Source organism: Aquarana catesbeiana, linkage group LG03, assembly GCF_042186555.1.
Source record: "Aquarana catesbeiana isolate 2022-GZ linkage group LG03, ASM4218655v1, whole genome shotgun sequence".
Classification (NCBI taxonomy): Eukaryota; Metazoa; Chordata; class Amphibia; order Anura; family Ranidae; genus Aquarana; species Aquarana catesbeiana.
In genome coordinates, this window is record NC_133326.1 from 743622284 (window position 1) to 743637099 (window position 14816).

General features: G+C 55.7%; 1 protein-coding gene across 1 annotated transcript in view; it reads right to left on the minus strand.

The window, feature by feature from the left end:
- Positions 1 to 1336: 1336 nt before the first annotated feature.
- The window catches only part of LOC141133883 (asialoglycoprotein receptor 1-like), a 41256-nt gene continuing 27776 nt past the window's right edge, over positions 1337 to 14816 (minus strand). Inside the window, exons 5-8 of the mRNA XM_073623483.1 lie at positions 6970 to 7026; positions 6383 to 6534; positions 3800 to 3906; positions 1337 to 1857 (exon numbers count right to left, since the gene is read on the minus strand). Of these exons, the coding sequence (XP_073479584.1) occupies positions 1707 to 1857; positions 3800 to 3906; positions 6383 to 6534; positions 6970 to 7026 (467 nt within the window). The 3' untranslated portion in view covers positions 1337 to 1706. The remainder of the gene's footprint in view (positions 1858 to 3799; positions 3907 to 6382; positions 6535 to 6969; positions 7027 to 14816) is intronic.

Here is a 14816-nt window from a genome sequence, read left to right on the forward strand (position 1 = left end):
GTTATCACTAATTTTTGAGCAAAAAAATAAAAATACTGATTTAACTAGTGCAGCTCCGGGAGGTTTACCCCCCTTCATGACCAGGCCATTTTTTGCGATACGGCACTGCGTTACTGACAAGTGCGCGGTCGTGCGACGATGTACACAAATAAAATTTATGTCCTTTTTTTTCCCCCCACAAATAGAGTCTTTCTTTTGGTGAAATTTGATCATTTTTTGCTCTATAAACAAAAACAAAGATCGACAATTTTGAAAAAGAAAATATATTTTTTACTTTCTGCGATAAAACAAATGTAAAAAAAAAAATCAAATTTCTTTATCAATTTAAGCCAATGTAAAAAAAATCCCAATAAGTGTATATTGATTGGTTTACGCAAAAGTTACAGCATCTGCAAACTACGGGATATTTATATTTAATTTTTTTTTTTTTTTTTACTAGTAACAGCGGCGATCAGCAACTTATAGCGGGACCGCGACATTGCGGCGGACAAATCTGACACTTAAGTGACACTTTTTTGGGGAACCAGTGACACCAATACAGTGATCGGTGCTAAAAAAAATATGCACTGTCACTGTACTAATGACACTGGCAGGGAAGGGGTTAACATCAGGGGAGATCAAAGGTCGAGTCCTTTGAAATCAGGGACTGCTGGGCATCATGCTGCTCTCTGTTTTATGGAACCATGAAATAAAGGACTGTTCCTATGAAATCATGTTGTATGGACTTGGCCAGTTGCACCAGTAAAGAAAAGTTCCAGCAAGAAGCAGACTGGTCCTCATCATCCCAGTGGCCTGTACCTGAGGAGGTAAATGTGGACACCGGCCGGGGCAGGGGACTGGCCGCTGGCGGGGGTTGGGAGAAGGGGTCGTAATGTATTTTGTAGTCACCTTGACACAGGCCTTGTGGCCATGGAGTGAGGGGCCAAATCTCAGTGCTGGTTTCCAACCCCCCCCCCCCACCTGGAAGTATTTATGTAGACCTCCTAGTGCAGGAACTGGCTCCTCACCCACCACTAGAGGCACTGCATACTTGTTCCAGAAAGTACTAAAGACCAGCATGACAGCCAGGATGAGCTCAGCTACGGCACCCTCATATTCCCCTAGTGATATGAACACACGTCGAATGTATAGTATGGTGAAGGTGGTGTAGATGTACACGGATGGGTTGGAGGACCTCAGGACAGCACGGTGTAGAACACAACATCTATGACTCTGACACACTGAAAGATAAGAAAGGCTGGATAGACTTTCTTGCTGGCACTGTCATGGGTTCAAGCTCTGGGCCACCTCAGAATTGTTCAGAATATACCAGAGAAGCAGAAGACACCATCATAGATGTATTGATTCTTCTCAAACTTTAATCAAGGTGTGAGTGAGTGGAACAATATGATCTGTTCTCAGAAGATGATACATGATATGTCAGGTATACAGGCAGCCCTTACCAAAGTATCAGTGAGCGTAGACATCAGCAATTGTTAGTACAACGGTAATACACAGAGACCGGGACAGAGAGGAGCCCCCAACCTATGGCACCCCCGAGGGGGTTCCTCATGTTATGGAGGTACTCTGAGGACAACTAAAATAAAATGAGAGAATTGAACTGTGAGATAATTTTGTAGAATTCTGATGCCATGTTCAGCATGATCTCCGTGTCTTGGATATGAACTAGCAGTTTTTGGCCCCTGGATTGCTCCTGCAGGATTTGATCACTGCACCGCCTTCTTCTCACAGATGTAGCGGTAAGCGCGGGTACAATGCTCGTCATTCCAGTCACCGCTGTAATTGAACTGAACACAGTCCTCTCCACCACCAAGACCGTGGCCAAAAAACTCATCCGGCTGGCCAGGGGCCCATTTCCTGCAAAGGCACAAGATGGAGATATACAAGATGACTGCAACATTGGGTTGTCACAGATTTCTAGAACATCCAATGGCAACATGGATGGCCCTTTACTAGAAGAGGCCTCATTGAATACTGCCGGTTATATGGAGCATATCAGAACGAACTTACAGACTACCCTACCAGTTATCTATAGTGAGGAAGTGTGTGGACTGTCAGTCTAAAAAATAATACAGGAGGTCCCCAGTGAAAGAAGAACAGTGTGAGTTATTGGAGACTGAGAGTTCAACAACCCTTGGAATAGCCTCATCCACTAAGAGTCCCACAACCCTTGGAATGGCATCAACCCCTAAGAGTCCCACAACCCTTGGAATAGCCTCATCCACTAAGAGTCCCACAACCCTTGGAATGGCATCAACACCTAAGAGTCCCACAACCCTTGGAATGGCCTCATCCCCTAAGAGTTTCACAGCCCTTGGCATACCTTCTTTCCCTAAGAGTTTCACAACCATTAGCATGGCCTCATCCCATAAGAGTTCCACAAACCCTTGGACTGGCCTTGTCCCCTAAGAGTTCCATAACCCTTGGACTGGCCTTGTCCCCTAAGAGTTCCACAGCCCTTGGAATGGCATCATCCCCTAAGAGTTCCACAACCATTTAGCATGGCCTCATCCCATAAGAGTTCCACAAACCCTTGGAATGGCCTTGTCCCCTAAAAGTTCCACAACCCTTGGAATGGCCTTGTCCCCTAAAAGTTCCACAACCCTTGGAATGGCCTTGTCCCCGAAGAGTTCCACCACTCTTGGAATGGCCTTGTCCCCTAATGCTGTGCACACACGATCGTAATTTCAGCCCGCAAAAGACCGATGAGAATTTTTCATCGGAAAATGAAACCGTGTGTATGCTCCATCGGACTTTTGCTGGCCGAAATTCCAGCCAGCAAAAGATTGAGAGCATGTTCTCAATTTTTCAGTCGGGAAAAGTTCCTATCTGAAAATGCGATCGTCTGTGGCAATTCCGATGCGCAAAATTCCTACGCATGCTCGGAAACAATTTGACGCATTCTCGGAAGCATTGAAATTCATTTTCTCGGCTCGCCGTAGTGTTGTACGTCACCGCGTTCTTGACGGTCATAAGTTCAGTGAACTTTTGCGTGACCGTGTGTATGCCAGGCAAACTTGAGCAGAATCCTGATGGAAAAGCCGTGAAATCTTTTTCCGTCGAGAAGTCCGATCGCGTGTACGCGGCATAAGAGTTCCACAACCATTGAAATGGCCTTGTCCCCTAAAAGTCCCACAGCCCACAGAATGGTCTATCCCCTAAGAGTCCCACAACCCTTGGAATTGCCTCATCCCCTAAGAGTTTCACAACCCTTGGCATGGCTTCTTCCCCTAAGAGTTCCGCAACTATTGGCATAGCCTCATCCCCTAAAAGTTTCCTAATCCATGGAATGGCCTCATCCCTAAGAGTTCCACAACCCACAGAATGGCCTCATCCCCTAAGAGTTTCACAACCGTTGGCATGGCCTTGTCTCCTAAGTATCCCACAACCCTGGACATGGCGTTGTCCCCTAAGAGTTCCACAACCCTTGAAATGGCCTCGTCCCCTAAAAGTCCCATAACCCACAGAATGGTCTATCCCCTAAGAGTCCCGCAACCCTTGGAATGGCCCCATCCCCTAAGAGTCCAACGACCCTGGGAATGGCATCATCCCCTAGAAGTCCTATGACCCTTGGAATGGCCTCATTCCCTGAGAGTCCCACAACCCTGGACATGGCCCCATTCCCTAGGAATTCCACAACCCTTAGAATGGCCTCATCCTCTAAGTGTCCCACAACTCTTAAAATGGCCTCATTCAATTTTTGTAACCTTGAAATTAGGAATGTGGGCGGTAGAGACTGTAAAGCACATGGTACTTTCAGGTGACAGAAAAATGTTGGATAATTCAGAAAGGACATTACTTTGGTGTGGAGGAAAATGGGGTACCATCCACCCATTTCCAATTCCCGTCAATTTCACTCAGCCCAATCCAGACCCGTATCTTCATGGCAAACTTTGTCAGGAAAACCTAAAGAACACATAATGAAGAGAAGTAATAGTTACAATGAAGAGAAGGAGGAAGGTTGGTTCCATATCAGTGGTGGGCACTACCAAGTGGTCATGTGGGTACACTTTTTGATCCTGATGGAAATGTATTACTGCCCACATTTTCTTACCTCCCTCGCTTTGCAGAGGTGCAATGCAAAAGCTGTGAAGGACTGACACAGCCATTGTGGTGTCACATACCATATGGAGACATATGGAGCATGTGCTGCTCCAGGAGATCTGAATGCTTGAGTAGTCTTGATCACCACAAGGGTTTGTCTTAAGGACACATTCAAACCACCACATGTGTTTATCTTCAGGACCCATTCTGACCCATTGGTTTATCTCAAGGACTTAAGGATCCATCCCGACCACCTCAGTAACCTTTTTACAGGACCCATCCAGACCACCTCAAGGACTCATCCAGACTGACACATAGGCATAGCTCAAGGACTCATCCAGACCACCATATGGGTATATCTCCAGGACCCATCCAGACCACCTCAGGGACTCATCCAGACCACTACATGGGCATATCTCCAGGACCTATTAAGCTTATACCAAGGACCCATCTAGACTACCTCAATGACTCATCCAGACCACCACATGGGCATATCTTCAGGATTAAGCCAGGCCACCACATGGTATCTTCAGGACCTATCCATACCTTCACACAGACTTTTCTAAATGACCCATCCGGAACACCTCAAGGACTTATCTGCGAGCCCCATCCAGACCGCCACATAGAATTTTTTTCAAGAACCCATCCAGACCACCTCAAGGAGAGCTGAGGTGCAGGAACTGGTCTTCTCTAGCACTGAATCCACTCTCTGAGTTTCTTTATATTCTTTCCAAATTGTCCATTACTCCTTCACACAATGTTGGTCACTCAATTCAAATTGGCTTTGCTTTGTTAAAAGCTCTGACACTCTCTGATCCCAGTCTCCTTATATATAACCTTCTCCCCATTCTGCCCAAAACCTTTCCTGCTTAGAACCACATACATGTCACCAAGAGAACTGCTCCTGCACACAGCCTCAGCCTCCTATGTGGCACCAGCTCATCCACATACAGTGTCAGCCTCCTATGTGGCACCGCTCACCCACATACAGTCTCAGCCTCCTATGTGGCACCGCTCACCTGCACACAGCCTCAGCCTCCTATGTGGCACCAGCTCACCCGCACACAGCCTCAGCTACCTATGTGGAACAGCTCACCTACACTCAGCCTCCCATGTGGCACCAGCTCACCCGCACACAGCCTCAGCCTCCTATGTGGCACCAGCTCACCCGCACACAGCCTCAGCCTCAGCCTCCCATGTGGCACCAGCTCACCCGCACACAGCCTCAGCCTCCTATGTGGCACCAGCTCACCCGCACACAGCCTCAGCTACCTATGTGGAACAGCTCACCTTCACTCAGCCTCCCATGTGGCACCAGCTCACCCGCACACAGCCTCAGCCTCCTATGTGGCACCAGCTCACCCGCACACAGCCTCAGCCTCAGCCTCCTATGTGGCACCAGCTCACCCGCACACAGCCTCAGCCTCCTATGTGGCACCAGCTCACCCGCACACAGCCTCAGCTACCTATGTGGAACAGCTCACCTTCACTCAGCCTCCCATGTCGCACTTGCTCACCCGCACACAGCCTCAGCCTCCTATGTGGCACCAGCTCACCCGCACACAGCCTCAGCTACCTATGTGGAACAGCTCACCTTCACTCAGCCTCCCATGTGGCACCAGCTCACCCGCACACAGCCTCAGCCTCCTATGTGGCACCAGCTCACCCGCACACAGCCTCAGCTACCTATGTGGAACAGCTCACCTTCACTCAGCCTCCCATGTGGCACCAGCTCACCCGCACACAGCCTCAGCCTCCTACGTGGCACCAGCTCACCCGCACACACCCTCAGCCTCCTATGTGGCACCGCTCACCTGCACACAGCCTCAGCCTATGTGGCACCAGCTCACCAGCACAGAGCCTCAGCCTCCTATGTGGCACCAGCTCACCAGCACAGAGCCTCAGCCACCTATGTGGAACAGCTCACCTTCACACAGCCTCAGCCTCCTATGTGGCACCGCTCACCTGCACACAGCCTCCTATGTGGCACCAGCTCACCAGCACAGAGCCTCATCCACCTATGTGGAACAGCTCACCTTCACTCAGCCTCCCATGTGGCATCAGCTCACCTGCAAACAGCCTCAGCTGCCTATGTGGCACCAGCTCACCCGCACACACCCTCAGCCTCCAATGTGGCACTGCTCACCTGCACACAGCCTCAAGGGGGTAAAGAGCAGCAGAGAGAATATGGAAATGTCAAGTTTTTGTCATTTTTCATGTATCTCTGAAGTTGAGTAGTAATCCGAACAACAAAAGATTCCTCCGGTTCTTTCATCTCGTCTGGATATGTCTCTGCTATCACATCTGTTATTTTACCTCCACCTTAACGCGCACTTACCTGCTCCTCCTCGGTGTTGATGACGGTCAGTCTGGCCTTTCTCCTCTGGCACATCTTTTGGGCCTCCATCCAGGTTTTAGCCAGATTGGAGAAATAGTAGCAACTCCCTCGGAACACGGTCCAATCGTCAGGACAGGCGCCATCATAGGTCTCTAGGAGGAGGAGATCCCAGCCATTACTGAGGAATTCAGAGTGAGACCCCCTTCTCAGAGACACGGAAAGGGGTAGACCACGTTCACTTCAGTTTAGTGGATGAGGTGAAGCTGAGCTGACTTCAATCGTCCAATCACGTGTAAGTGAACTTAGTCTACTCCTTTGGTAAACCAACCTCATTGGGTGGAGCAGTGAGGTCATCAAGTTCTAACCTCTCCCCATCATCCAATGTGCTTTTGTCTGTGTACCTATTGGAGAGAAATGGGAAAACCCCCCAATAAGAACACAGATAGAAATAAACACTTGACAGAGGCTCCGCCCATTCCCCTAAAACTAAATAAAAGATTTGTCTGGAATTGGGCTGATAATGATACAATGTCTGCAGTGATTGGACGATATTCTCTTCCAGCTGGATGGTTGTGTTCTGCACTCACCATTTTCTGGTGGAAGTCTGGGTGTCCCCCTCCTGAATGCCGATATCGGGGGTCCATCTACAGACACAGAAACAGAGGAAAGTCCTTTATACTTCTCACCAGAGAACGGACCTCAATCCCCTCCACAGAGAACTGCCACCACTCCCCTCCACAGAGAACTGCCACCACTCCCCACCCCAGAGAACTGCCACCTCTCCCCTCCACAGAGAACTGCCACCTCTCCCCTCCACAGAGAACTGCCACCTCTCCCCTCCACGGAGAACTGCCACCACTCCCCACCCCAGAGAACTGCCACCTCTCCCCTCCACAGAGAACTGCCACCTCTCCCCTCCCAGAGAACTGCCACCACTCCCCTCCACAGAGAACTGCCACCTCTCCCCTCCCAGAGAACTGCCACCACTCCCCTCCCAGAGAACAGCCACCACTCCCCTCCACGGAGAACTGCCACCACTCCCCACCCCAGAGAACTGCCACCTCTCCCCTCCACAGAGAACTGCCACCTCTCCCCTCCCAGAGAACTGCCACCACTCCCCTCCACAGAGAACTGCCACCTCTCCCCTCCCAGAGAACTGCCACCACTCCCCTCCCAGAGAACAGCCACCACTCCCCTCCACAGAGAACTGCCACCACTCCACTCCACAGAGAACTGCCACCACTCCCCTCCACAGAGAACTGCCACCACTCCCCACCCCAGAGAACTGCCACCACTCCCCACCCCAGAGAACTGCCACCTCTCCCCTCCACAGAGAACTGCCACCACTCCCCTCCACAGAGAACTGCCACCACTCCCCTCCACAGAGAACTGCCACCACTCCCCTCCACAGAGAACTGCCACCACTCCCCTCCACAGAGAACAGCCACCACTCCCCTCCACAGAGAACTGCCACCACTCCCCTCCACAGAGAACTGCCACCACTCCCCACCACAGAGAACTGCCACCACTCCCCACCCCAGAGAACTGCCACCACTCCCCACCCCAGAGAACTGCCACCAATCCCCTCCACAGAGAACTGCCACCACTCCCCTCCCAGAGAACAGCCACCACTCCCCTCCACAGAGAACTGCCACCACTCCCCTCCACAGAGAACTGCCACCACTCCCCTCCACAGAGAACCGCCACCACTCCCCTCCACAGAGAACCGCCACCACTCCCCTCCACAGAGAATTGCCACCACTCCCCTCCACAGAGAACCGCCACCACTCCCCTCCACAGAGAACCGCCACCACTCCGCTCCACAGAGAACCGCCACCACTCCCCTCCACAGAGAACCGCCACCACTCCCCTCCACAGAGAACCGCCACCACTCCCCTCCACAGAGAACGGACCTCAATCCCCTCCACAGAGAACTGCCACCACTCCCCTCCACAGAGAACTGCCACCACTTCCCTCCACAGAGAACGGACCTCAATCCCCTCCACAGAGAACCACCACCACTCCCCTCCCCAGAGAACTGCCACCACTCCCTTCCACAGAGAACTGCCACCACTCCCCTTCCCACAGAACTGCCACCACTCCCCTCCACAGAGAACTGCCACCACTCCCCTACACAGAGAACTGCCACCACTCCCCTCCACAGAGAACTGCCACCACTCCCCTCCCCAGACAACTGCCACCACTCCCCTCCACAGAGAACTGCCACCACTCCCCTCCACAGAGAACTGCCACCACTCCCCTCCACAGAGAGCTGCCACCACTCCCCTCCACAGAGAACTGCCACCACTCCCCTCCACAGAGGACTGCCACCACTCCCCTCCACAGAGAACTGCCACCACTCCCCTCCACAGAGAACTGCCACCACTCCCCTCCACAGAGAACTGCCACCACTCTCCTCCACAGAGAACGGACCTCAATCCCCTCCACAGAGAACTGCCACCACTCCCCTCCACAGAGAACTGCCACCTCTCCCCTCCACGGAGAACTGCCACCACTCCCCACCCCAGAGAACTGCCACCTCTCCCCTCCACAGAGAACTGCCACCTCTCCCCTCCCAGAGAACTGCCACCACTCCCCTCCACAGAGAACTGCCACCTCTCCCCTCCCAGAGAACTGCCACCACTCCCCTCCCAGAGAACAGCCACCACTCCCCTCCACGGAGAACTGCCACCACTCCCCACCCCAGAGAACTGCCACCTCTCCCCTCCACAGAGAACTGCCACCTCTCCCCTCCCAGAGAACTGCCACCACTCCCCTCCACAGAGAACTGCCACCTCTCCCCTCCCAGAGAACTGCCACCACTCCCCTCCCAGAGAACAGCCACCACTCCCCTCCACAGAGAACTGCCACCACTCCACTCCACAGAGAACTGCCACCACTCCCCTCCACAGAGAACTGCCACCACTCCCCACCCCAGAGAACTGCCACCACTCCCCACCCCAGAGAACTGCCACCTCTCCCCTCCACAGAGAACTGCCACCACTCCCCTCCACAGAGAACTGCCACCACTCCCCTCCACAGAGAACTGCCACCACTCCCCTCCACAGAGAACTGCCACCACTCCCCTCCACAGAGAACAGCCACCACTCCCCTCCACAGAGAACTGCCACCACTCCCCTCCACAGAGAACTGCCACCACTCCCCACCACAGAGAACTGCCACCACTCCCCACCCCAGAGAACTGCCACCACTCCCCACCCCAGAGAACTGCCACCAATCCCCTCCACAGAGAACTGCCACCACTCCCCTCCCAGAGAACAGCCACCACTCCCCTCCACAGAGAACTGCCACCACTCCCCTCCACAGAGAACTGCCACCACTCCCCTCCACAGAGAACCGCCACCACTCCCCTCCACAGAGAACCGCCACCACTCCCCTCCACAGAGAATTGCCACCACTCCCCTCCACAGAGAACCGCCACCACTCCCCTCCACAGAGAACCGCCACCACTCCGCTCCACAGAGAACCGCCACCACTCCCCTCCACAGAGAACCGCCACCACTCCCCTCCACAGAGAACCGCCACCACTCCCCTCCACAGAGAACGGACCTCAATCCCCTCCACAGAGAACTGCCACCACTCCCCTCCACAGAGAACTGCCACCACTTCCCTCCACAGAGAACGGACCTCAATCCCCTCCACAGAGAACCACCACCACTCCCCTCCCCAGAGAACTGCCACCACTCCCTTCCACAGAGAACTGCCACCACTCCCCTTCCCACAGAACTGCCACCACTCCCCTCCACAGAGAACTGCCACCACTCCCCTACACAGAGAACTGCCACCACTCCCCTCCACAGAGAACTGCCACCACTCCCCTCCCCAGACAACTGCCACCACTCCCCTCCACAGAGAACTGCCACCACTCCCCTCCACAGAGAACTGCCACCACTCCCCTCCACAGAGAGCTGCCACCACTCCCCTCCACAGAGAACTGCCACCACTCCCCTCCACAGAGGACTGCCACCACTCCCCTCCACAGAGAACTGCCACCACTCCCCTCCACAGAGAACTGCCACCACTCCCCTCCACAGAGAACTGCCACCACTCTCCTCCACAGAGAACGGACCTCAATCCCCTCCACAGAGAACTGCCACCACTCCCCTCCACAGAGAACTGCCACCACTTCCCTCCACAGAGAACGGACCTCAATCCCCTCCACAGAGAACCGCCACCACTCCCCTCCCCAGAGAACTGCCACCACTCCCCTCCACAGAGAACTGCCACCACTCCCCTTCCCACAGAACTGCCACCACTCCCCTCCCCAGGGAACTGCCACCACTCCCCTCCCCAGAGAACTGCCACGCTCCCCTTCCCAGAGAACTGCCACCGCTCCCTTCCACAGAGAACTGCCACCCCTCCACAGAGAACTGCCACCACTTCCCTCCACAGAGAACTGCCACCACTCCCCTCCACAGAGAACTGCCACCACTCCCCTCCACAGAGAACTGCCACCACTCCTCTCCACAGAGAACTGCCACCACTCCCCTCCACAGAGAACTGCCACCATTCCCTTCCACAGAGAACTGCCACCTCTCCACAGAGAACTGCCACCACTCCCCTCCACAGAGAACTGCCACCCCTCCACAGAGAACTGCCACCACTCCCCTCCACAGAGAACTGCCACCACTCCCCTCCACAGAGAACTGCCACCACTCCCCTCCACAGAGAACTGCCACCACTCCCCTCCACAGAGAACTGCCACCATTCCCTTCCACAGAGAACTGCCACCCCTCCACAGAGAACTGCCACCCCTCCCCTCCACAGAGAACTGCCACCACTCCCCTCCACAGAGAACTGCCACCACTCCCCACCCCAGAGAACTGCCACCACTCCCCTCCACAGAGAACTGCCACCACTCCCCTCCACAGAGAACGGACCTCAATCCCCTCCACAGAGAACTGCCACCACTCCCCTCCACAGAGAACTGCCACCACTTCCCTCCACAGAGAACGGACCTCAATCCCCTCCACAGAGAACCACCACCACTCCCCTCCCCAGAGAACTGCCACCACTCCCTTCCACAGAGAACTGCCACCACTCCCCTTCCCACAGAACTGCCACCACTCCCCTCCACAGAGAACTGCCACCACTCCCCTCCACAGAGAACTGCCACCACTCCCCTCCCAGAGAACTGCCACCACTCCCCTCCACAGAGAACTGCCACCACTCCCTTCCACAGAGAACTGCCACCACTCCCCTCCCAGAGAACTGCCACCACTCCCCTCCACAGAGAATTGCCACCACTCCCCTCCACAGAGAACCGCCACCACTCCCCTCCACAGAGAACCGCCACCACTCCCCTCCACAGAGAATTGCCACCACTCCCCTCCACAGAGAACCGCCACCACTCCCCTCCACAGAGAACCGCCACCACTCCCCTCCACAGAGAACCGCCACCACTCCGCTCCACAGAGAACCGCCACCACTCCCCTCCACAGAGAACTGCCACCACTCCCCTCCACAATGAACTGCCACCACTCCCCTCCCAGAGAACAGCCACCACTCCCCTCCACAGAGAACTGCCACCACTCCCCTCCACAGAGAACTGCCACCACTCCCCTCCACAGAGAACTGCCACCACTCCCCTCCCAGAGAACTGCCACCACTCCCCTCCACAGAGAACTGCCACCACTCCCCTCCACAGAGAACTGCCACCACTCCCCTCCCAGAGAACTGCCACCACTCCCCTCCACAGAGAATTGCCACCACTCCCCTCCACAGAGAACCGCCACTACTCCCCTCCACAGAGAACCGCCACCACTCCCCTCCACAGAGAATTGCCACCACTCCCCTCCACAGAGAACCGCCACCACTCCCCTCCACAGAGAACCGCCACCACTTCCCTCCACAGAGAACCGCCACCACTCCGCTCCACAGAGAACCGCCACCACTCCCCTCCACAGAGAACTGCCACCACTCCCCTCCACAGAGAACTGCCACCACTCCCCTCCCCAGAGAACTGCCACCACTCCCCTCCACAGAGAACTGCCACCACTCCCCTCCACAGAGAACTGCCACCACTCCCCTCCACAGAGGACTGCCACCACTCCCCTCCACAGAGAACTGCCACCACTCCCCTCCACAGAGAACTGCCACCACTCCCCTCCACAGAGGACTGCCACCACTCCCCTCCACAGAGAACTGCCACCACTCCCCTCCACAGAGAACTGCCACCACTCCCCTCCATAGAGAACTGCCACCACTCCCCTCCACAGAGGACTGCCACCACTCCCCTCCACAGAGAACTGCCACCACTCCCCACCCCAGAGAACTGCCACCACTCCCCTCCACAGAGGACTGCCACCACTCCCCTTCCCAGAGAACTGCCACCACTCCCCTCCACAGAGAACTGCCACCACTCCCCTCTACAGAGAACTGCCACCACTCTCCTCCACAGAGAACGGACCTCAATCCCCTCCACAGAGAACTGCCACCACTCCCCTCCACAGAGAACTGCCACCACTTCCCTCCACAGAGAACGGACCTCAATCCCCTCCACAGAGAACCGCCACCACTCCCCTCCCCAGAGAACTGCCACCACTCCCCTCCACAGAGAACTGCCACCACTCCCCTTCCCACAGAACTGCCACCACTCCCCTCCCCAGGGAACTGCCACCACTCCCCTCCCCAGAGAACTGCCACGCTCCCCTTCCCAGAGAACTGCCACGCTCCCCTTCCCAGAGAACTGCCACCGCTCCCTTCCACAGAGAACTGCCACCCCTCCACAGAGAACTGCCACCCCTCCACAGAGAACTGCCACTCCCTCCACAGAGAACTGCCACCACTTCCCCTCCACAGAGAACTGCCACCACTCCCCTCCACAGAGAACTGCCACCACTCCTCTCCACAGAGAACTGCCACCACTCCTCTCCACAGAGAACTGCCACCATCCCTCCACAGAGAACTGCCACCCCTCCACAGAGAACTGCCACCACTCCCCTCCACAGAGAACTGCCACCCCTCCACAGAGAACTGCCACCACTCCCCTCCACAGAGAACTGCCACCACTCCCCTCCACAGAGAACTGCCACCACTCCCCTCCACAGAGAACTGCCACCACTCCCCTCCACAGAGAACTGCCATCCTCCACAGAGAACTGCACCCCTCCACAGAGAACTGCCACCGACCTCCCCTCCACAGAGAACTGCCACCACTCCCCTCCACAGAGAACTGCCACCACTCCCCACCCCAGAGAACTGCCACCACTCCCCTCCACAGAGAACTGCACCACTCCCCTCCACAGAGAACGGACCTCAATCCCTCTCCACAGAGAACTGCCACCACTCCCCTCCACAGAGAACTGCCACCACTTCCCTCCACAGAGAACGGACCTCAATCCCCTCCAGAGAGAACCACCACCACTCCCCTCCCCAGAGAACTGCCACCACTCCCCTTCCCAGAGAACTGCCACCAACTCCCCTTCCCAACAGAACTGCCACCACTCCCTCCACAGAGAACTGCCACCACTCCCCTCCACAGAGAACTGCCACCACTCCCCTCCCAGAGAACTGCACCACTCCCCTCCACAGAGAACTGCCACCACTCCCTTCCACAGAGAACTGCCACCACTCCCCTCCCAGAGAACTGCACCACTCCCCTCCACAGAGAATTGCCACCACTCCCCTCCACAGAGAACCGCCACCACTCCCCTCCACAGAGAACCGCCACCACTCCCCTCCACAGAGAATTGCCACCACTCCCCTCCACAGAGAACCGCCACCACTCCCCTCCACAGAGAACCGCCACCACTCCCCTCCACAGAGAACCGCCCACCACTCCGCTCCACAGAGAACCGCCACCACTCCCCTCCACAGAGAACTGCCACCACTCCCCTCCACAATGAACTGCCACCACTCCCCTCCCAGAGAACAGCCACCACTCCCCTCCACAGAGAACTGCCACCACTCCCCTCCACAGAGAACTGCCACCACTCCCCTCCACAGAGAACTGCCACCACTCCCCTCCCAGAGAACTGCCACCACTCCCCTCCACAGAGAACTGCCACCACTCCCCTCCACAGAGAACTGCCACCACTCCCCTCCCAGAGAACTGCCACCACTCCCCTCCACAGAGAATTGCCACCACTCCCCTCCACAGAGAACCGCCACTACCCCTCCACAGAGAACGCCACCACTCCCCTCCACAGAGAATTGCACCACTCCCCTCCACAGAGAACCGCCACCACTCCCCTCCACAGAGAACCGCCACCACTTCCCCTCCACAGAGAACCGCCACCACTCCCCTCCACAGAGAACCGCCACCACTCCCCTCCACAGAGAACTGCCACCACTCCCCCTCCACAGAGAACTGCCACCACTCCCCTCCACAGAGAACTGCCACCACTCCCCTCCACAGAGAACTGCCACCACTCCCCTCCACAGAGAACTGCCACCACTCCCCTCCACAGAGA